Here is a 25413-nt window from a genome sequence, read left to right on the forward strand (position 1 = left end):
ATATGTATGTATGTGTGAATGTGTGTGTGTGTGTGTGTGTCCCCACCACTGCTTGGCAACCGGTGTCGGTGTGTTTACGTCCCTGTAACTTAACGGTTCGGCAAAAGAGACCTATAAAATTAGTACAAGGCTTTGAAAAAAGAATAGTGGAGTCGATTCATTCGACTAAATTTCTTTAAGGTGGTGCCCCAGCATGGCCGCAGTCTGATGAATGAAACAAAAAAAAAAGAATTTCAAAAAATACTGTCTACAGAGCATCTTTGATCGTAAGTTTACATTATGAGGGTGGGATACCAGCCCACTCGAGGCCGTCTCTGAGTCTGACACAAATATACGGCTTTAAAATTATCTAAATTAAAACACAAAATTTTATACGAGTTTAAGTTCTAAATACCCGCTTAATAATGGCAAAGTTATTTTACTAAATTCTTCAATACTTTAAAAAATAAATTGAAGCAATGATAGTGTATTTCAACAGAAATATGTTAACAAAAGGGCTAAGTGAATGTAATTCTTAAGTGGAATAGCGATGCCAAATCGTTTTTGTCAAAAATGTTTCTCGGAAAAACGGAAGGAAAAAAAAGCCTCGAAATAGTTTATCATCGAAATGATGGTCGTTGGTGAGAGAAAGGGGTCGGCAGGAGTGGTTTGCGACAACGGAACATTATATGAAGAGGAGGAAATTCGGGGAGTGGAAGAAACAATAATATACCACCAGATGGGACGACAATAATAAGGAAGTAGAACGAGGGATACGGAGTCAAAGAGACTATAATACATTCTATCAAATTTCCTATCGCTCGCTCTCTCTCTCTGTATTTCTCGATGTATTTGTGAATGAACGGTTTGGCACTGGTTGTTGTTGTGTTTTATATATGCGGGACGACGCACAACAGAAGAGTGGGTGGAACTAAAGAGAGAAAGAAAGAGCTGGAGGGGGAGTGATTATGAAGAAAACGAAAATGAAGGCTAGATAAAAAGCATGAGAAAAGAAGTATTATAAGGTGCAAGGTCAAGTTTCTATTCGTTTTATAAGTTTAACGAAACCGAGTGTAGCGGTAGTGGACAGTCCATTCGTATTTTTTTATAGGCTGCGTGTTTTAAATGTGTGCGCGCGTTGTTTATGTATGACACACACACACACATATATATATATGGACACAGATACACACGCACACACATATATATATATGGACAAAGATACACACGCACACACATATATATATATGGACACAGATACACACGCACACACCTAGATATAAACATACATATATACACACACACACACACACATGCACGTGTTTATTTTTATATCTACGCATCTATGTATATTTCTACAAGTTGTGCGTGCATTGCTATACATGGTAGTGAATGAGGGAGGTTACGCTTGTGTTTATATTTGATCGAATGCCATCCATCCGTCCGTCCGTCCATCCATCCATGTATAGCATTGGATTCGATCCCGCTTTTTGCCAGATAGAAATCACAATTCAATTATGCATTAAGACTCAAAAGCTTTCAATACATAAATTGTTTAAACAGTGCCCAAAAATTTAATAACACTCCTCATGACAACATACATCCTGTGTATAAGGTCAACAATACGTATATATATACAACACAAGATCGACCTCTTCCAACCACATGGTTCCCGGTTCAGTCCCACTGCGTGGCATCTTGAGCAAGTGTCTTCTACTATAGTCTTTAGTCGAACAAAGTATTGTGAGTGAATTTGGTAGGCAGAAACTGAAAGAAGCCCGTTGAACGTACGTATATATATATATATATATATATATATATATATATATATATATACGTGTGTGCGTGTGTGTTTGTACCTCATCACCGCTTAACAACCGGTGTTGGTGTGTTTACGTCCCCGTAACTTAGCCGTTCGACAAAAAAGACTTATAGAGTAAGTACCAGGCTTAAATAATAATTAAAAAAAATAATTAGACTGAAAAACTCTTCAAAGTAGTGCCTCCAGCATGGCCATAGCCTAGTGATTGAGACAGGTAAAAAGCAAAAGATAAAAAGATGTAACAATAGAGAGAGAAGGCCGCAAGTGCTGGGACACAAACGAAAAAACCTGCAGATCGCTTCAACACCTAAAAGCTACTGTATTCAATAAAGTTCCCTAAAAATCTACGAAGGCTGCACTTTGCTTCTATCCCCACAAACAATAGTATCATTACTGCTACTGCTACTACTCCTCCTCATAATAATAATAATAATAATAATAATTAATTCGTTTTATTGGCCACAAGGGCTAATATCAATTAAAGACATATAAGGACAAAGACAGGACGAAGGTTACAAAAGGTTTTGTCCGAAGAAAACGAAGAAAGATTCTCTCTCTCTCTCTCTCTCTACATGTGTGTTTTTATTTTTATTAACCACAGATGGACAAACGGAAAAGTCGACCTCGGTGGGATTTGAACTCATAGCGTAAAAGAGCCGGAACAATTTACTGTAAGGCGTTTTTTTGTTTTGTTCGACAACCAATTGTTTTAAAGAGAAGATAACCATTAAACACACCACATCATTACACACACACACATTATATATATATATATATATATATATATATATATATATATATATATATATATATATATACATATATATGTATATATATATATACATGTATGTGAGTGAGTGTAGAATGGTGTTTTATGTAAGGCAATATCTATTTTCAGAAAGGGAGCGACGCTTGATACATAAAAATCATTAACACACACACACACACACACACACACACAAACCTTTATTCACACAGCATATAATGTGCTGAGTAAGAAGAGCTTGAGGGTTGGGGGCGCAAACAGATTTAAGTATCCGGTACAATGTCAATAATATTAAGTGGGTTACGATCCGTGTAACGTATAGGAGAGAGAGAGAGAAATACATGTGTATGAATATATATATATATATATGCACAAATACACACTCGCCCAAGCACGAAAACAGCCTAACCACTCGATAAACAATCGAAAAAAAGAAACTAATCAATCATCGTTACTATCATAATTATTATCGTTAATATTGCTATTATGATGATTATCATATTTAATACTTCTTTGATCTTAGACCCTCACCAAAATAACACATCACCGGTGCGTGTATTATTGTGTGTGTGTGTGTGTGTGTGTGTGTGAGTGAGAGCAAGCCCATAAGTTTGAAAAATGTATTTACTGCAAGATAACGTGTGTGTGTGTGTGTTTGAGAGAGACAGAAAGTGAGAGAGAGAAATTAAGTTTGTTTCGATACAATTGTTTTTAACCAGAAGCTTCGATTTAAACTAGAACTACTGACATACGCCGCTTTATCTCCTTATAACAAACAGAAACTATATATATATATATATATATATATATATATATATATATATATATATACATACATACATACACAATATTTTACTAAATTCCTTCCTGAAATTGTATCTACAACCAAAATGTTCCTTTGACAGGAACACGAAAATAAAGAGAGCACAATCTACGCTTCGCATTCGTTGTTTTGGTAACGTAGGTCTGTAAATGATGGGAAAAACTACACACACGTGTGTGTATGTATACATGACTGTACCAGCCTGTACATGTATGTGTGTGTGTGTAAACGTACATATATATTTATATATATATAGCGGAAAGGGGGTACACTCCATAGTTTAACACCACAAAGACTTACATTCTTTTAACAAGGCATCCTCCGCTTCAGCATGCCGCCAGCCATCCGTAGTGTCTTGGTCTTCTTTTACCGTTTTATTCTGTAACTCCATTCCAGTCGGTTGGAAGCCCGCCCAGAACGGTGCTGGTAGAGCAACGTCGGCGGCGGCGGGGACGGCAGCTGCTGCTGCTGTTTCTGATTATGACGTTAGTGGTACTGGTGGTAGTGTTATTGTTGGTTTAACCCCCTAACAGGCCCGGGCCATGATCGAGAAGACCTACGATCTACAATATTCGTTCAAGCCATGACTTATACAGGGTTATTATTACTTGTTTTTTTGTTGTTGTTGTTGTTACTATTTATTTTCGTTTCCAAACCGTACTCCAGAGTACATTATCCAATGTTTTGTTTTTGATGTTGCTTTTTCCTTTTTTTCTTCTTCTTCTCTTCAAAAGAGAGCAGTGTTTGATTTGAGGTAGATTAAGCTGCTGTTTCTAGCAAGTAGTTTGAACGATCATGTCGTGGTTTCTTCGCTGGCTCGTTATCAAAGGTGGTGACTGAAAGACTGAAAATGCGAGAGGGACAAGGTTTGTGCTCCGAGGGTTAAAACATCACCAGCATTAATGGCAAAAAGAAACGAGGGCGAGGTGGGGGAGGCGTTATTGGTTATGAACACTTTGTAACATTAAATATGAGAGAGAGAGAGAGAGAGTAGCGGGTAGGGTTAGTTCTCAGTGTAAAGTCCGGTTGAGATGTTTCCTTGTTTTTAAGAGTCGACTTGCAAATACTGAGCAGAACAGGTCGCTATATTAAACAGCAGCAGCAGCAGCTGTAACGACAACATTTGACGCCTTGTCAATAAAACTGTCACAAGAAGTATTTCCTCGGAGCCTCCAAGTGGTCGCCTGACCTGCTAGCAACAGCAGCCAAATTTCTCAAACCGCAATGCAGTCCTACACACCTAGAAAGACGGGAGTTTTCAGGTTTTGGAAGAGCTTTCATCATACAGAGACGTTCGTTCGATTACAGTTTATCAATCATCGTAGCCAATGAATTTTAGTAATTGTTGTTGTATTATAGATTAAACAATGCATTTTGTGAACAAAAGCGTCGTTAATTATAGGTTTGTAAATCGTTAATCTTTAATGCACTGCCTTCTTGATGTCGACAGCGACTCGGAAATGTCTGTACAACTCGGGCGGAATAAATATCACAAGGTATTTTGATTGGCAGTTACCTCGCAGATGTAGGCAAGCACGCACGCACACACGCGCACACATATATACAAATATACTTGTTTCTCTGAAAACTCATTCATATCTGCGTAAAGAGCGATTAATTACGAGCCAACGAAAGAGACAGACTACATTGCTGGCTATGAATCTTCTAGAAATAACGGCCAAACTATCCTCAAGTCACAACGAAGAAGAGAAAAAAAAAGTGGGGACACATTCAATCATGCAGTCCTAAATAATCTCGAAAAAGGGGGAAAAAAACCCCAGATAGTTACAGATGGGATAAGGCTAACGTAGGGCTAAATTATAAATTTACTATCATAGCATGCATCTTTCTTCGCATGTGTATGTGGTTAAATAGTAAACATAACTATATGGAACGTATCTGTTGTTTGGTTCAAACTTAGCTTTCACCGAAAAGAGCACGGGCAAAGGCGTTCTGGCCATAACCATTCCGTCATTAGTTTATCTCAGAATAATTTATTTTATATTATTTCATCTTTAAAGGTGGAAGGGTGTGTGGGTATGTGTGTGTGTGACTGCTATTTCTAATAGGGCAAGCGATCATTTCGATCGGTCATGGGAAACCTTTTTCGAGAAGCGGGTAGCATGAGACATGACTCATCATCAGGCGGGCCGCACTATTAGAAAAGAAAAAAAAAATTCAAACTTTGCCTATGACCGATTTAGATGCTTCCTCATGGATCGGGCACACGTGAGTCTATGCTATAGCGCAGTTATTTAATCCTCTCATGCTGAAGGGTGTCACGAGAAGTTTAAACTAATACTTCGTGCTTCATATTTTTAGCAGAGGCAGAAGGGCCACCTCGAATATGGGAAGATGTGGGTGTTAGCTGCAATATGACACAGTTGTAAGCAGCCTGGCTCCACCGATGGGTGACGCGAAAAGACACCTGATTAAAGCGAGTTATTACAGTTGGGATATACGCACTAGCGTAGCTAGCGTGTGTGTCGCCCGGATCCCAAAAAAGATATTATCTACAGCAGACCTAAAAGTGCCGCCAGGGCGGGGCGCCCCTCCCCCAGCTACGCTAGTGGATATATAGCCTCTGGTCTACCTTAGTGACGGCGCGTGGTTTAGTGGTTAGGATATTTAGCTCACGATTGTAAGGCCCTGAGTTCAATTCCCAGCGACGCGTTGTGTCCTTGAGCAAGACACTTTATTTCACGTTGTTCCAGTCCACTTAACTGGCAAAAACGAGTTGTACATGTAAATTCAAAGAGCCAGCCTTGTCACATTCTGTGTCACGCTGAATCTTACCGAGAACTACGTTATGAGTATGCACATCTGCGGAGAGCTCACCCACTTGCACGTTAATTTCGAGGGCAAGCTGTTCCGTTGATCCACCCTCGTCGCAACTGACGGAGTGCCAGTTTAGTTTACTTTAAACACAGGCGTGTGTATGTGTGTGTATAAACACGCAATTTACTTCAGCTCTCAACAGAGCACAACCCATCTGGAAGATAGTAACTCCAAATGAAAACTGATACACACAAAGTATACACAGTTCCTGCTGCAGACAACTTATCCAGTGCCAATGGGACGATATAATGTGCATATACTGTCCATATTGTAAAAATTATAAGCATTAAAAAATGGGGAGTGGGGCTTGCGTTTACCAAATGCAACGAAGGGTTGCAATGAAGCGTTATATAGGGACGTACCCGGCCAACTACTGTAAACAGGAAAGGAAGTAAAACAACGATCGCGCGCACAATGGACACTCCATCGATTTCGACAATGAGTATTCCAGCTGTTCGATCAACTAAATCACTGACTCAATACGTTTGTAAGTGGCTGGGTATTTCGCAGTCACTTGTTCGCTTGATGTAACCGTAAAGCATGAACCAGTACGAGCTTCCAGTCTCCGTCAACCTTATTTCACTGACAAGGTTTGACTCAATACGACGCCGTGAGGGTGGGGGAGGGGCACTTGCTCAAGATGTCACAAAGTGAGATTGAACGCAAGACCTCTTCATTACGAAGAAAACCCCCTAATCAATACGCCCAGCTGACGCATACGAGCACGTGCAACCAGACAACGCATATTACACCTGTTCGTTCACCCTATTTCTACCTCTTTATAATCCCTTCATTGCACCTCTCCGGCTAAACCTTACAAATAACCTCTTTCCTCTCCCCCATGCGTGAGTGTTTACGCGCATATATATCTATCTATCTATCTGTGTATGTATATATAACATTGAGTAATCCTTCAGTTTAATAAATTATTTTTAAGACTTGACACAAAAAATTGTGTGTATATATATGCGGGCATATGTAAATGCCTATATATATATATATATATATATATATATATATATATATATACATACATACATACACACACACACACACACACACACTTATACATATATACATGATCACTAACACATACCTAAGACCATCCTGGACCCCCCATCTGCAGGGCAAACTCGTGTGCGTTGTTGCTTTATTTACTTATTTTTAATGTATAGCATCATTAATTGTTAGCTCAACCAGCTTTATGGAGACAGTAGACGACTTTCAGTCTGGTTATAAGCCATTCCAGATGTTATATTTGGGACGCCGCAAGAAACAAGTGCATTTTGGAGTCTTAAAATCCAAGAAGGAAATTTCTGTTGGGTGTATTGGCCTTGATGCATGGGTGTGGAATCAGAAATTTGGACATTTGATAGCATTTGCCATTCCTCTTTTCATTCTTCCTTGTTGCCAATGTTTACGCCTCAACTTCATATATATATATATATATATATATATATATATATATATATATATATATATGTGTGTGTATGTATGAGAGAGAGAGGAGACAAACATAGAAGAGACAGATGTATCTTTTACTTGCTTCAATCATTGAACAGCAGCCATGCTGTGGGCACTGCCTTGAAAGGTTTTACTTGAACAAAACCCCACTACTTATTTTGAAGCCTGGACCTTATTTTATCAGAGTCTTTTGTCGAATTACTAAGTTACAAAAATGTAAACATACTAACAAGAGTTGACGATCAGTAACAGGGGACAAACCACACACACACACACACACACAAGGGGCTTCTACACAGTTTCTGTCTAGCAAATTCACTCAAGGCATGAAGTTGGTGCAAATCGATAGTAGAAGACACTCATTCTATCATGCAGTGGCCTGCAACCATATGGTTGCAAACAAAGCAAGCTTCATCTTAACCACACAGCCATGCCTGTGCACACACGCACAAATTTTAGTTGTTTGAAAAAGCAGATACTCAATATCAACAATGAAGCCTCCGCTGCATTTTATTTATATTATATATATAAACATCAAGCCCTGTGACAGGACTGAAACTGCATATCTATTATACTATGGCTGATACCATCACCACTTATACAGCATAATGCACTTGATGTTTATGTCAGGATAGGCTATATAAATGGTTTACTGGTATAAAGTAACACTTTTATTCTTGATAAACATCACACATGTTCCACTGATAATTAGTAGGTAACTTAGCCCAGTAAATACACACGCACGCATATGTATGAGAGAGGTGGGGGATGAGACTATTAGGAAGGTACAGCAAGAGAAGGCAGGGTAGTGGATTATGACAAGAATTAATCCTAAGTATATGAATAATCATAAAGTAATGACTAACATTTAAATGTAAATGACAAGACATTAGAAAGAGAGAGAGAGAGAATTAAAACAAGAGGCTAATAACGACAATGTATCCAGACACCTTTCTACAGAGTGCAGCAGAAAAACAACCCATATTTTACACAGCAATTAATATGATGCTACTGAAGTTAGGAAGGTGGTAATGGTGTCTTGTAGCTCATGTTTTACCATTTCTTTTCTAGTTATCATTATCTTTTGACTGATGCATATTATGTGTGCTGTTGAAACACTTATTAAGAATGCTAAATTTGGGAGTTTCTTTTCTGCTGTAACCTGTACTAGATTTGAGTAAATTATTTTTCAAAATATTTAGTAAACATGATATATAAATAGATGATATATTCATATACACATGCATGCATCAAATGATAGCATGTGTTGGTACATGCGGGTTATTTTTGAGCTCTAGAACAGTCCTACCAACAACTAAATAGTGAAATTTGTTCTATGTTTTTCATTACCCCATCCTGGCTTTCTGATAATGAAAAATTTCTAAACTGCATGAGTTATCTTTAAATTGAATTTTATGAAAAGAATTAGCTTCATTTATCATTTGAGATAATTAGTGATATGGGTTACACCTGCTGAGACATTAAATTGTCAAGCCTGAAAGATGAGTGTAGCTATACTTTCAGTATTATCTTGTGTAGATGGTCTTCAGTAAATATTTTATGGCAATCTGGGGCTAATTGAAGAAATGCATTTTGTACAAGTTCAATCTTCTTTTATGCTGCATCTAATGCTAGCAGGGTCCACGCTGCTCTTGTATATTCACAATGATGTTAACTCACAGAGCAATTAATTGGTTGACCAATTCCTGAATAAGTTCCGTCTGGAAGTAGTGCCAATTGATTATTTAAGAATGTGGTTCCTTTGCTGTGTATGACTAGTGGAAGGAAGAAAAAAAAGGTATCCTTAAACTGAACCCTTTCAACAGAGTGAACTTTGCTAAAAGTTCACAAGAACTCAGTGGTAGCATTAAACCAAGTGACAGATTATGTATCCCTACGGTGCCTCCAAAAGGCTTCCACACAACTTCTGGCTACCAAATTCACTCACAAGGCTTTAGTCGTCCTAAAGTTATGGTAAAACAGACTAGAAGTAAAGATAATCCAAGTTAAGACAAGATTCTACAAAAATATTGATAGCAGCATAATCTTGTGAAGATTCAACCATTTTCTCTTGTCTTTGTTATAGCATGAAATTATCTCCCCACTAATAAACCAACTCCTCCCACAAAACCTCACATGCATATCATTGGAACAATATCATAAAACATTTTAATTAAGTGTATTCATATCTTTCAATTGATGTTTTAATACAATTACAACACAGTATAAAGTCCATAAAAGGTTCATAGGTTTGATTAAGTTGTTATGTCATCACATTATCAGGAGTTGGGTGCTGCCATATCAAGGTGATTTTTCAGTATTCTCAATATATTAAATTGGAATACTTACAACAATCAACCCTGTCCTTATCTGAGATATCTTCTGACGGGGCTAAGTCCCTAACTGTTATGGTGTCCTTTCAATCACAAGGAAAACAAAAGTAAGCATGCTGGTGAATTGATACAAACAGTTTGAATTTTGGGACAAAAAGGGTCATCTTCATTATAAATGTTCCCTTTCTACAGAGAGGACAAGAAAAGCCAGTTTGGTAACTCATTCCAGTAGCTGTTTTTCAAAAATGTTAGTGATGTGTTCAGTTTCTGAACATGCATATAGAATGTAAAACATCGAGCAGAAAACATTCCTATGCAAAGATCAGAGGATTTTCGGATTCTGTAATCCATATTACAGTTTCCAAATTCTCTACACCAACTTAACTATTTTGATTCCAACCCACCTGAGACTGCCCTTTGTTTTATAATGCAAACCCCCCATTTTAAAGTGATCTAAATTATAATCATCCATCAAAATTTCATGTTAATTTGTTCTAAACACCAGCTTGTTATTTTACTAAATTCTTCATTATTTTTGAAATTAATTGAAAAAAACAAACAAACAAAAAAAAAAAAACAAGAGTAGAGTCAGTCCTTTTATATGGAACAACAGCCTGGAAGTTTACCAAAAAATCTGAAATCCAAGATTGAACTTGCACCTGACCCAAAATCCTCAACAGAACATCTGAGGCAAGATCAAAGTATCAAGGAAGTGTAAGATTCTTTGACTGAGTAACAATTGTGAGTTCTAATTGCTGGTTGTAACATTGTTTTCATGTTTAATCTCCCTTTTGTATTTTATAACAGGCTCAAAACAGTAATGGTTTCCATATTTCCTAAGCATCAAACTAATACACCTTGCTTGTTGTTCCCTTACCTTTCAGTTTTTTCTTTTGTATAATTCTGAACCACACAAACTAGAAAATTAGAAAAGTGAGGTTTTGGCAAAATTTCAACATCATAGTCAATCATTTTATATTACATATTTCATTGCACCTTGCATTGAGTCCTTTGTTCAGTTGATGTTAGTTGTTTTTGTGCATTTTGAAACACTCTCACTCACACAGATGATTCACCTGTGCCTACCATATCAATTAGAATTGATAAGAAGATACAGTTGTGTTTGTACATATTTATCAAGGATACCCTTAAATATGAGAGTGTGATGTGTATAGAGAGAGAGGGGGGAGGGGGAGAATGGAATGAGGGAAGAAATATAGAGAAAGAGCAGAGGAGAAAGAGTGAGAAAAATTGAAACTTAAGGAAAAGAAGAAGCACAAAAAGAAAAACTCAGCTGATAACCTTGTAACACAGAGTTAAGCTTAAAACATTTGTAATGTTCTGTTTTATAATTAATTTCTACAAGAATTAGTGTGCATACGCATGCACATAACAGTCTTCGGAAAAAAATAGAAACTACCTAATTATTTAACGAAGTTGTATATGTGAGTATGCATATGATTGATTATATACATCTTGTTTGTCATTGGATTGTGGCCATGCTGGGGCTCTGCCCTGAAAGATTTCAATCAAACAAGTTGACCCAGTACTTAATTTTTTGAAACTCTTGGACTTCTTTTATTGGACTTTTTTGCTGAATAGCTAAATTACAGAAATGTAAACAAACCAACAATGGTTGTCAAGCGGTGGGGTGGAGGACAAACAATAACACAAACACACACGACAGGCTTCTTTCAGTTTCCCTTGCCCAAGGTTCCATGCAATGGGATTCCAAGACCTCAGGGTTGGGAAGCAAGTTTCTCAATAACACTGCCATACCCGCACCTGTGTGCATATTTCTTTCAAACAAAAGGCAGAACCCTGCAGGGGTGATGGTTCAGCCATTATATCAGTTTGGGTCTCAGAGAGCCAAAGAGGATTGTCTCCACACCAGCACAAAAAAAAAAAAAAATCACACAGCCCCTTTGAATTTTGAGTAGAACCCCTATTGCTGGAGCCTGAAGGCAATCATGTTGCAACTTGTAAATAACATACAATCATAAAAACAGAAGTGAGCTGTGAAAGATGGATTTGGTGTATGTAGCTGATGAAGTGTAACAAAGACGGAACACATATCCTACATTCATGGTCCAGGTCAGTGTGTTTTCAAACCCATTGCCTATAAGGACAATTTCTCTTCTGAGTCAGTTACCACAGAGAAGGTCTGAGCATACACAAACATGTTAAGTATACACATACACACAGTGCTGGATTAACCATTAAGCAAAATAATGCACTTGCTTGAGGCATAAAGAAGTGTGTATTTGTGTGGGGGGGAGATGGGGCACAACAGAAATGGTAAATAGTTTACGGCACAAAAGATATAACTTTAAACTTGCTAAAATGATATTTGAAGTGTTTTTTTTTATGATCGGAAATATAATTTCGAAGTGTTTATGATGTCAAAACAAAAATAAAACATTTTCTATCTTACTGTTAGTTTTGTTTGATTTCGAAAAACTAAAAATTGTCTCATGGTTTATTGTTGTTTATATTTTGAATTATGTGTGTGTGTATATATATATATATATATATATATATATATATATATATATATATATATAAAGGGGGTGCTGAAAAGTGCTAGGCTTTAAGGATATTGCGAAAGGCCTGGTTGGAGGCCCAACCTTCAGAGTTCTTTTAGAGGGCTTAGAAAAACTGAAGGACTGTTGCAATAAGTGTGTCAATCTGAGAGGGGAATATGTTGAATAAAATCGTAATTAACTGATCCTCCTAGATTTTATTTTACCCAAGGCCAGGAACTTTTCAGCAACCCCTTCGTATATAAAGGGGCACCAAAATCGTAAGTGCTTAGAGCCTCTATGGGTCTTAATCTAACCCCCATGCATGCGCATGCACACACAGACACAAAGTAATATGAACTGAAAGCAAGAGAGGACAGAAACAGATAAAGACAGAGGGAAAGAGTTAGGTAATAGCAGTAGTGAGATAACAAATGGATTAAAATAGAACCTGTTTAGAAGTAGAACTGTCACTCTCTCTCTCTCTCTCTCTCACATACACACACACACACACTGATAGAGTAAATAAAAAACAAAAAAACCAAATACAAATACCTGTCAGAAAGAAGTCCTTGTTAAAATAATGTTGTTAAAAAAAAAAAATGCACAATTAGCACCTCATTATTTGGGGTTGTAGTGGTTGTGATGTTAATTATGTTCGATGGTGCTTGGGGAGGAAACAGATTTGTAAGTAGAGATTGGTGCAAAGAGCTGACAGGTAAATCACTATAATATGGAGAATTAGTGAATAATCAATTAGTAATCCATGCTCTGATGCACCTGTACATCAATACAGCCAGCCAGGTAAGAGCAGAAGGCATTGCTACTGTTGTTGCTGAGGTGCAGTCATGGCTGTGTGGTTGAGAAGTTCGCTTCCAAACCCCATGGTTTCAGGTACAGTCTCACTGTGTGGCACCCTTCCAAGAGTTCATCTTGGTTTGTTTAACATGAGTGACAGTGTACAATACTTATTTCTAAATGGGATGCTAGTCTGTTGCAGGTTGTACCCAACTATTGCCAGGAGTAAACAGATAAGCAGATTGAAGTAGCATGAAATATCTTGTCTATCATCATCATCATTCAATGTCTGCCTTCCATGCTGGCATGGGTTGGATGGTTTGACAGGAGCCAGCCAGGAAGAAGACCACCCCAGACTACTGTGTCTGTTTTGGCATGTTTTTTACAGTTGGACGCCTTTCTTAACACCAACCACTCCACAGAGTGGACAGTGCTTTTTACATGGCACCAGCACAAGTGAGGTCAATTTTGACATGGTTTTTACAGCTGGATGCCCTTCCAAATGCCAACCACTTAACAGTGTGAACTGGATGCTTTTTACATGACAACAGGACTGGCAGGGTCACCGAGTAACTTGCAAGACAAAGGAATTTTGAGAGGGGAGGATCTTGTGTCAGACAATGAAAGGTTAGAGTGTGACAGAGAGACAGCAACATATGTCTTGCTAGAGAGGAGGGAACGCAAAATGGTGCTCGGTTTGAGGATTGAAAACACAACTTTATGATCATGTAGTGAGTCTGTTGTCTTCACTAAAGCAAAAACCACAACATGAATGTGGCCTCAGAGAAAAGCATATAGATCACAAAGTTACACTTGATGCAGGAATTATATTGTGGTGACTCCGTCTAACCAGGGAAAGCTATAGATAACTCAACCTCCTGGGATTTCTGCTTATGAAAAAACTCAAGTATTATCCAAGTAAACATTTCTTTACATGCAGTTATTCTATGAGCCAATGGAAGAGCTGCTACACAGTTGCTTGACCTGATAAAAGAAGCAACCAGACGGCCTCTAAATCAACCCCAACCACCATTTATATAATAAAAAATGGATACATTAAATAATGTAGGTTGAGAAAATACATAAGTATAGTCATGATTGGAATGTCTACAAGATAGTTAAAGACTAACCTGGAGTTAAACAATAACCACCAGTTATCATAATACAAAATGAGCCAATGAAAGAGCCACTAGATGGTCATCCAACTTGCTAGAAACAGCAGTGACACCTTCAAATCATACCATACTCTCTTGAAGGAAGAATTACAATGCAGTCCTCGCTGATCCAAGATCTTTTTGATTAGGGATGACCTGGAGTCATTAACAGAATACAAAGCTTTATGAATTCCAGTGGCTTGGAGAAACATTTTAGAAATGGTTAAAACAGTCTACTTTAGATTTATATGTCATACATTCTACACATCCTTCCCCAATTATGTAGACATCCATTCAGTTATGTGGGTGTGTGTTTCATCAGTCACATTAATCCTGTTAGTCTAGGAAGGACTGAAAAGGTTACAGGCCATGCCCTTCTGCTCCAAATGCATAGTGTTTGTGTGTATAAAATGCATGTGTGTGTGTGTGTGTGTATATATATATATATATATATATATATATATATATGGTATACACAAATATATACACATACTCATATGGATATGGGAATGCAAGCTTGTGCATTACATTTGTTCAATGCACATTAAACACCATTGTGTTATAATCGATATGTTGGATAATAATATTAATAATAATATCATTGACGAGTGATTTAAAATCTCTTTAGGAGGGCTTTATTCCTGTCTAACAGATGCAGTGGGAATGATGCACTTTTAAGTCTGCCACTCATTATAGCTGTACCACTTACTACTAAGTGTATATGTATGTATATGTGTGTGAGTACTTGTGTATGTGTGTGTGTATATGTACATATATATATATATATATATAAATACACACACACACACAGTATTCATTTACTGTCTTCAAGAAAAAATATTTTGTCTGCCTGAAGTACATAAGTAGAGTGAGTGTAAGCTGTTTTTTTCTAATACTTTAAATACATAAACACACACACACTACCAACAGTGTTTACACACACACCTGCACATCCACAAATATACAAGCAACACACACACACACACACACACACACACACACACACACACACACACTATAATATAGATATTCAAGTCAATGAAGTAACTTCTATATGTTGGTTGGAATCACAAGAAATAGCAGCTATATCTCTCTAAACCCACACTGTTGAATAATTAGGATGTATATATAATAAAAAACAACCTAGATTATTCACACCTGAAACTCCTATGATCATAGGTCTGCTCAATCAGAGCTGACCCAGAATTGAACAACCACTACAACATACATACACCTACACATTTATCAAATGCTAGACATGGATTTATGAGCAACATAACATATCTTTCATTTCTTTTACCGATTTCAGTCATTGGACTGCAGCCATGCTGGGACACTGCCTTCAAGGGTTTTGTTGAACAAATCAACCCCAGTACTTTATTTTTTTAAAGCTTGGTTTCTTATTCTATCAATATCTTCTGCCAAATCGCTAAGTTTCTGGGACAAAAACAAACCAATACCAGTTGTCAAAGATACATATGTATATGTGTATATACATTAAAGGTAATTAAGTTTATGTCTGGTTATAGAGTGACCAATAGAGTGCCATAAACTTAATTACTTTTAATACATTACTGCTCTATGCTTTTGAGTGTGTTTCTTTTTCGGATATATGATACATTGACAGTCCATCTGTTCTAATTTAATTAAATTCTATGTCTTTGTGCAGCTGAAGATTGCTCTGCATTTTAAATTGATGTAATGATTACATTGTTCAATTAAATGGAGTTGCATGAGACAATCGTACTGCATTACCTCTGGATATCCTTGCTGCTTATTTTGATTTTAATCACCTTTGAAATTGTATGGATAATAGCGTATGAAATTCTGGTGCCTAAACTTAAGTACCATATTCACCCGAATCTAAATTTTTGCTGAACTCGTCTACCATACCCTAGATGTATATATATAGACATGCACGCATGCATGTGACAGCCTTTTTTTCACTTTCTGGCTACCAAATCCACTTGCAAAGTTTTGGTCCATCTAGGGGTATAGTAAATGACACTTGCTCCGGGTGCCATGCAGTGGACAGAGCCCAGAGCCATGCAGTTGAAAAGCAAACTTCTTTATCACACAGCTATGCCTACACCTTTACCGAATGAGAGAACTGCCCCTTCCCCCAAAACAACACTATGATCAGAAAAGGAAATCTACTGTTTTTAACGTCTGAGAAGAGATGCAAAACAAACAAAGTCCCTGATTTCAAATTGTGGCACAAGACCAGCAATTTCAGGGGAGGGGGTGAGTTGATTACATTGACTCAGTACTCAACTGGTACTTATTTTATCGACCCTGAAAGGATGAAAGATAAATTTGACCTCAGCAGAATTTGAACTCAGAATGTGAAGACAGATGAAATGCTACAAGGTATTATATGCCCAGCATGCTAACACTTCTAATAGCTCACTACTTTAGCAAGCAAAGATATATACAAAGGTGTGATTTGTTCTTAGCAAGGGAAGAAAGCATGTAATCTCTGCCAGACTTGTGAAACTGATGTGGTTGATATTCAGCTCAACCATCTGCTGGATGGCAAAACTTGGACAGAATGTTCCAAATGCTAGTCAAAGTGTGATCAAACCATTTTGCTACAAGCATCCAAGGATCAGATGATGTTCAGTCTACTAAGCCAGAGATAGATTGATACAGCAATAAATATAATGACTAAAGATGGATAAATAAGCATTCCTTTCAATGGGTGCAAGAAATGTAGGTTAATTCTGGTTTATTGATGGATAAAGTCATGACACATGGGCAGACCAGCATGGGAGCAGTCCAGTTCAGGGACAGACAAACTAATTGAAAGAAGGCCTTTTGATCATAGGTCTCTCTGAACGGAGTTGACATAGGGTTAAATAACAATCAAAAGTGTTCCATCAATGACAACCCAATTTTATTTTTCTTAAGCATAGCATGCCCATGAAGATGGGAGATTTGGCTGCTATTTCTGGCAGTTAGAGCAGCCATGCAGCAGCTCCGTTATTGGTTGAGATGGTTGACACCTTAATTACAAAATCTACACATAGTACTGCATTATGAAAAAGAAAACATTTTCACTGAAGGGAAAGCCAGGATTGAAATCAACATGTGTAGCATAAAGTAAATTAAAAAATCCCAATCTAAGAGGACTCAAATATACCATATACTGTAAGGAGTAACAAAACCCCCTAATTTGTAAAGTAAATTCAAAGACACTAATCTATGAGACAAATCATCATCACTTCACATCCATTTTCCATGCTGGCATGTGTTGAATAGTTTGACAGAAGCAGGACAGAGAGGGAGCTGCACAGACTCCAATTCTGTTTTGGTATGGTTTCTCAAGCTGGATGCCCTTCCTAATGCTAACCATCTCACAGGGTGTACTGAGCGATTTTTATGTGGCACCAGCATGGGTGCTTTATACATGGCACCAGCACAAGTGCTTTTTATGTGGTACTGGCACAGGTACTTTTTAAATGGAATTCTGAAATCTCTACCATTCTATGATACATGTTGACTATATCAACAGATAAAGCAACACAAACACATAACAAGACCAACCAATCAGACATCTCTGAAGACGATTCAGGATTAACCTGACTAGTAAATGCAAGTGCCTTCTGCCAGCAATGTGCTCCAACCTACAGGCACATGATAGGCATACGGCTGACTTGAAATAGATTTGGCTGCTATTTCTAGCAGGTCCTGCAACTACGTGGATTCTTCCACATAAGCTTGTGAAACATGTTCGTATTCAGTCATTGAAACTATATTTATATTCTACTCTGCGACAAGAGACCAAACCATTATAAGATGCTGTGTCCAGCCGTCGATCAAGCATCAAAGGGAAGCAACTGTTGAAATACTGTTTTGAAACATACCGCATCAACCTCGCTCTACATTTCCACGTCGGAGTTAGACTTGAAACTTTTAGAATTATAAGCTTTTAGAGACTGCAAAATCCGTGACAGACTGATGCCTAAATCTTCCACTTTACACCTTATGGTTTCTTCTAAAATCTCTTGTTTTTTTTTGTTTACTCTAGGTCAGCTCTAATCAAGCTAAGCTTTGTTTAAAGGTATTGACTTGTGGCTACTTTCACCCTTTGCCGACAAATAATAGTATACGAGTACTGTATTATTATCATCATCATCATCATCATCATTATTATTATTATTATTAATATGATTAGTGACGACACATGGCCTAGTAGTTAGGGTGTTGTGGTCACGAGTGGCGTGTTGTGTACTTGAACAAAACACTTCATCTCATGTTGCTCCGACGCGTGGTACACTGTACACCTGTTCAGGTAACGTCGATTTGATGGAAAAGGTGAGCTAATGTGCAGCACATATACTTGATCACTATAAAACTAATCATTTGTGCAGGTCGTTCGGTAAAAGCTGAACGCGCACGCGTCGTCGTCTTCGACGGGAGTGTCCAGCATCATTATTAACAACAACCGCGTATAGACCCCATCTTTTTCGACGGTTTATTTCCGTTGACAATATGCAATACTGCATTTTTTAATAAAGAGATTTGATTGCTATTTCTAGCCGGTCGACCGACCACAAAGAGGCACCATGTTTGGTTTGTTTATATTTGGGGAATAACAACAACAATTATGATAATAATAATATTAATAATAATGAGCTTATTGTATTGAATCTGGCACATTTCCTAGATCTAATCAAAAGATGACATCAATCCAAGAGAAACAGTGTTGATGTAATAAATACGAAGGCTACACCTGTTGAGGAGGCAATGCTGTTGTTTAACAAGGCAGCGAGCTGGCAGAAACGTTAGCACGCCGGGCGAAGAGCTTAGCGGTATTTCGTCTGTCTTTACGTTCCGAGTTCAAATTCCGCCGAGGTCGACTTTGCCTTTCATCCTTTCGGAGTAGATAAATTAAGTACCAGTTGCGTACTGTGAGGTCGATCTAATCGACTGGCCCCCCTCCCCCAAAATTTCGCGTCTTGTGCCTAGAGTAGAAAAGAATACTGTTGTTTAACCCTAGGTCATCTCCAGACGAGCAGACTTGCAATTAAAGGTGTTCCGATCATAATCATTCTTTCAGATATGAAAGAAACTTGGCTAGCAAGTGAAACATCTGTGTAGAACTTCTCGTTGGGTTGATAAATAATACTATATTGAAAAATCAATCAAGAACAGAAGGAAAGGGGACAGTACTCTTAATTGACTATTTTAATGTTAATACTTTATGGGGATAACTGGAGAAAACCTACCGCAGTTAACTTCGAAGTTGAACTGCTACTGTCCAGTGGTCGGACGGAAAACGAAATACAGGGTATAGATCCAAGATGAGGGACATTTGTGCAAAGAAATAAACAAGGGGAAAAGTTGTTAATACAGGATTTCAAAAGGAGCAAGAGGAAGAGACTAGCCTACGGCTATCAAATTTAGGGACCAAAAGTTATTGTAGTCGAGGGAAGTAACAGCATGTTTTAGTAATTGATGGTTTGCCAGTCAAACGGATGTTTTCCTTCAAAGCGAGTGTGTGTGGGGGGAGGCTGATTGGTGAAGAAGTTGGCTTTGCAATCATGAAGTCTTGAGTTCAATCTAGCTACACACAATACATTGGATTACCAAGTGTCTTATACTAAATCCTCATATTAATGCAAATTTAACAATGTGAAGAAATTTAGTTGCAAACTGTAAGGTAGTCTGTTGGATGGGTTGTACACATAATTCAAAGGCCCAGCCTGGCCCACATATCATGCTGACTGGCACAGGTGTGTATAGAAAGTACCAAACCAGGGTGATAGATTAGCAGAACTGTTAAAAAGCACCAGGCAAGATGCTTTGTGGTATCTGTTGTCCAAGAGCAACATCTGTGAATACACTAATGCCAAGTGCCAAACTGCATCAGCAGCCTTTGACCTTTACTTTGGACAACATCAGTAACATGGAGGAGAATGACTTGCCTGTATGGACAACTGGCACTTATCCATAAATAGACATTGTCCATCCTTGCACATACAGATCCAGGTAAACAGTAAACCTTGATTGATGGAATCCTCTAGAGAATCTGTACAATATATACAGAATAGATAAATACATTATAATTTGATAAATAGGATGTTTTGTTAAGTGGACACCTGGAAGATTCAGTAATAAAACCAATGTGTGACATTTTATTTTTAATATCTTTTCTTTTAATTTTTTAGTCATTGGACTGTGGCAATGCTGGAGCAATACTATGTAGGTTTTAATCGAATAAATTGCCCTCAGTCTGGTACTTATTCTAGTAGTTTCTTTTGCCAGAAACATAAACACACCAACACTGGTTCTTAAGCAATGGTCAAAGAAAACATTCACGCGCACACACACACATAACTTACTTTCAGTTTCCCTCTACAAAATCCACAGCTCAAGGCTATAACAGAAAGTACTTACCCAAGATGCCATGAAGTGGGACTGAACCTGAAACCATGTGGTTGGAAAGCATACTTCTTACCACACAACCACAGCCATACCTGCACTTATTGATATGCAGATATTTTTTTTTTTACAGTTTAGCCAGAGGAAGAAAGGGAAGCCTCAATGAAGTTTTGTAAAGGCTTCCGAGATTGACGGGAGGGAGGGAGGGGAGAAGGAAATAATACAAAAATAATAATGATAAAAACAAAACAAACGTTCTCAGATTGCTACAGCAGAAGACTGCATACTGAACGATCTTCAGAACAGAGACCCCAGTCCAAATACTTGCAATAGAACAGCTTTTGCTAGGAATGCACAATGGAGGAGGGGAGACAGTGATATCATAGAATGTGTTATTACAGATGCCTGATACCTTAGCTGTGTTCTACAATAAGCTTAATATATACTCTGCATTTTAATTAGTAAATTGCTGGCACTGAAGCATTTCCAGATTCTGCAAAGGAACTCCACAACAAAGGGCTTCAGTAAGCAGTTGAATGATGCAGAGCAATGTAGACATTTCTGGTGACATTTATGATAATTAGAATAAATTATGTTAATAAGGAAACAGAGTATAGTTAATTATGACAAAATTCTATCAAAGTTGAGACTTTTAAATGATTATTCAACATGATAGATACAACAGCTAAATCTTCCTTGAATAACGAAAAGACATTTGGTAATGTAGTTTTGGATACCCCCATGAGATGGTCATTGTTGGAATGCATCTGATCATTCGTCTACTCAATCAAAGTTACTTAGGGTTAAACAGTAAGAACTGCAGTACAAAAAATTAAATTTACATTGTTTAAAACGCTTAAGTTGGAAAAAGAATTCTTTATATCTGGATGGTCAGGGGTGGGATTTGAACTCATAACAAAAGTCTGACATTTGACCGCTCATGTCACTTCACTTCTTTTAACTGATAAACATTGGATCGTATTTGATTCGTGTATCAAGTTTTGGAAATTGCAAGAGAAAAATGATATGGTAAGGGAAGTAACTGTTGTCAGTACTATTATGTTTGATAAATGAATTGAATTTGAAATTCATCACTATCATACACAAATATCTGCATATACTCCTACACATACACTCTAACGTATACACATATATAAACACTCATATATCAATATAAATACATATCTATATACATGCACACATATACAAACATATATACAAACACACACACACACACATATATAAACACACACACACACACACATATATAAACACACACACACACACACACACATATATAAACACACACACACACACACATATATAAACACACACACACACACACATATATAAACACACACACACACACACATATATAAACACACACACACACACACATATATATAAACACACACACACATATATAAACACACACACACACATATATAAATATATATATATATATATATATATATATAGGAGAATGAAAAATAATAATAAGGCAGAATGCTAAACTGGAAGCATATTTTAATAAAGATTTCTAACCAGCTTTTATTGCATAGCAAATTTTCAAGAAAAGGGAGAATGAAAATGTTTTTTACAAAGAAGTACAAAATGAAGAAAATAATATATAAAAAGAATAATATATAAAAAAATAAATATACCAATACATTATATTGTCTTTGAGCTTTTAAAGTTCAATGGTAATTCATGTAGATAATGGTTGGAAAAATAAGGATGCATGAGAATTGAGAGTTGTGTTAGGTTTAAAAAAAGAGAAAAGGAGCTAAAAGTTTGTGTTAAGCAGGAAGTGTGTGTAAGGGGAGACAAATCTTTTTAGTTGGAGTTATGAACTCTTTTTCAACAGGAAGTGTATGTCTCTAGGAATAGACATAAACTCCCTGTTGAAAAAGAGTTCATAACTAAAAAGATTTATCTCCCCTTACACACACTTCCTGTTTTGACACCACACTTCCTGCTTAACACAAACTTTTAGCCCCTTTTCTCTTTTTTTAAACCTAACACAACTCTCAATTCTCATGCCTCCTTATTTTTCCAACCATTATCTACATGAATTACCATTAAACTTTAAAAGCTCAAAGACAATATAATGTATTGGTATATTTATTTTTTATATTATTTTCTTCATTTTGTACTTCTTTGTAAAAAACATTTTCATTCTCCCTTTCCTTGAAAATTTGCTATGCAATGAAAGCCGATTAGAAATATTTATTAAAATATGCTTCCAGTTTAGCATTCTGCCGTATAATTATTTTTCATTTTCCTATTTCTCCACGTGCGGTTAACACAACCCCACTATTTACTGACTTTTATATATATATACATACAGACACACAAACATATGCATACAGACACACAAACATATACATGCAGACACAAACATATACATGCAGACACACAAACATATACATGCAGACACACAAACATATACATGCAGACACACAAACATATACATATAGACACAAATATATACATACAGACACACAAACATATACGCATACATACGCACACCGTATGCATATATTAAATAGATAAAAAGCATCAAAAATTCATTGAAGTAGTCATGATATATACAAAAACACATACACAAAAAAAAAATTCTTCAAAAAGAAACATCTTTCAAATGCTACACCAGACAATGGTAATAAATTTTGCATACAGCAAACCTCATATATGAAAGTATCACACCTACAACACCTCACTGTCCTTAACTCATTAACAATTACACAATTAAAACATTTAACAAGCTTTAACAAACTTTCAGCCTCACAAGCTCACACTTTTCACTGTAACCACTCAAGCATAACATCGTTAAAACTGCAATATCAAAGGATGTTGGCTTTTTTCATTCTCTTTGCTGCTTTACAACTAAAAAGAAATTCTATCAACAAGGAACAATAATTGACCTGCTTCTATATGGCACAAATGTTGGAACTGCACCGAAATATTGCTTGCATAAACTGGGACAAAGAAACTGCTGCATATACGCACAAAAGAAACATGCATTTCAGATGATTAAAAAAATAAAGTAGGAAAATAAAATCAGCTATTAACATTTTTAAGGCAAATTCAGGGTAGTGTAAAAGGAAGAAGATGGAGGAGGAGGAAGAGGAGGAGGAATAAGTGACACAAGGCCTTTGCAGTCCCTCCCTAAATTGCAGTTGATGTTCACTTTGAATGCCTGTAGGTCACTGTCAGTACAAGATTATTTTTTTTTAAATTCAAAAAAATCATGGCTGTGTGGTAAGAACTTTGCTCCCTAACTACATAGTTCTGGGTTCAGTCCCACTGCACAGCACCTTGAACAAGTATTGTTTTCTACTATGGCCTCAGGATGACCAAATCCTTGAGAATGGATTTGGTAGACTGAGCCTGAAAGAAGCCCATTGTGTGTGTGTGTGTGTGCGCGCGCGCGAGTGAATGATAGTGTGCGAGTGTTCTCACTGCTTGACAACTGGTGTTGGTTTCTCTATGTTCCTGTAACTTAAGCATTCACCAAAAGAGACTGACAAAATGAGTACCAGACTTAAAAAAATAAGTACTGGGGTTGATTTTTTCTCTCTAAAACCCTTTGAGACAGTTACCCAGCCTGGCAACAGTATGCTCTTATACCTCATCACCGTCTTTTTTTCCGGCTAGTCCCACCCAACCTTATATAATGTTGGGTATCTCTAGACACATGTACCTGTTTATCATACTTTTGCCTTTCAACACCTGGCATAGATCCACCTCCCTCTCCATTACAAGTGAACTCAATTGAAGATCTCTTCTTTGTCTTGCAAATTACTTGACAGCTTACTAGAGCTGGTGTCACAAAAATGCACCCAGTACACTCTGAAAAGCAACTGGCATTGGGAAAGGTATCCAGTTGTAGAAACCATACCAAAACAGACATTGGAGCTCGACACATTCCTCCAGTTTATTGGATCCTGTCAAACCATCCAACCCATACCAGTATGGAAGACAGATGTTAAACGATGATATAGATAGATAGATAGATAGACAGATAAGTGACAGCATATTCATGTTAATGAGATTAACCTTACTAGATCAACTCACTCATTATCTTTTTCATAAGGGGAGACTTAATTTCGATGGATATTCTATCAAGATTCATTCTTAGAATATTGAGAAGTGAGATTCGTTTTAACCTCCCTAGCAATGTTAAATAGGATTAAGGATTGCATTGAATAAAAAAAATTAATAGGTTATCAATCTGGCAGAATCAGCAATGACAATAAATGTGTAACACTCGTACACTTAACACATGGGTAGTCAACATACACAAAAGAGACCTCACCACCACCACCATGAGCCAATGAAAGTGTATGGGAGATGAGGTTGAAAATGGTTAGAGGTCAATGAAGAGGTCAAAATTCTTGGGACTGACAAAGTCCAAAGGTTGGAAATGTTGAATAACATAATCCATGCCTACACAATGCAGGAAAACTGAGCTTTCCCATGTCATTCATGAAGGTAAGAGTATATATTTCTTTATTGCCCACA

The 25413-nt window shown here is 37.1% G+C and overlaps 1 protein-coding gene across 44 annotated transcripts in view; it reads right to left on the reverse strand.

The window, feature by feature from the left end:
* Positions 1–25413, reverse strand: part of LOC106872891 (phospholipid-transporting ATPase IA) — a 422617-nt gene that overhangs the window by 227229 nt on the left and 169975 nt on the right. For 22 of the 44 annotated variants that reach the window (XR_016242557.1, XR_016242556.1, XR_016242558.1 and 19 more), the window contains exon 1: positions 3691–3832. The exons of the other annotated variants lie outside the window; for them this stretch is intronic. Coding sequence is in view for 15 of the 22 variants with exons in the window: in XM_089354928.1 (XP_089211054.1) it covers positions 3691–3781 (91 nt within the window). In the remaining 7 variants the exon portion in view is untranslated. Of the gene's footprint in view, positions 1–3690; positions 3833–25413 lie in introns of those variants that run through there. 44 annotated transcript variants of the gene reach the window in all.

The sequence above is a fragment of the Octopus bimaculoides genome, chromosome 7 (assembly GCF_046866305.1).
Source record: "Octopus bimaculoides isolate indiv1 chromosome 7, ASM4686630v1, whole genome shotgun sequence".
Classification (NCBI taxonomy): Eukaryota; Metazoa; Mollusca; class Cephalopoda; order Octopoda; family Octopodidae; genus Octopus; species Octopus bimaculoides.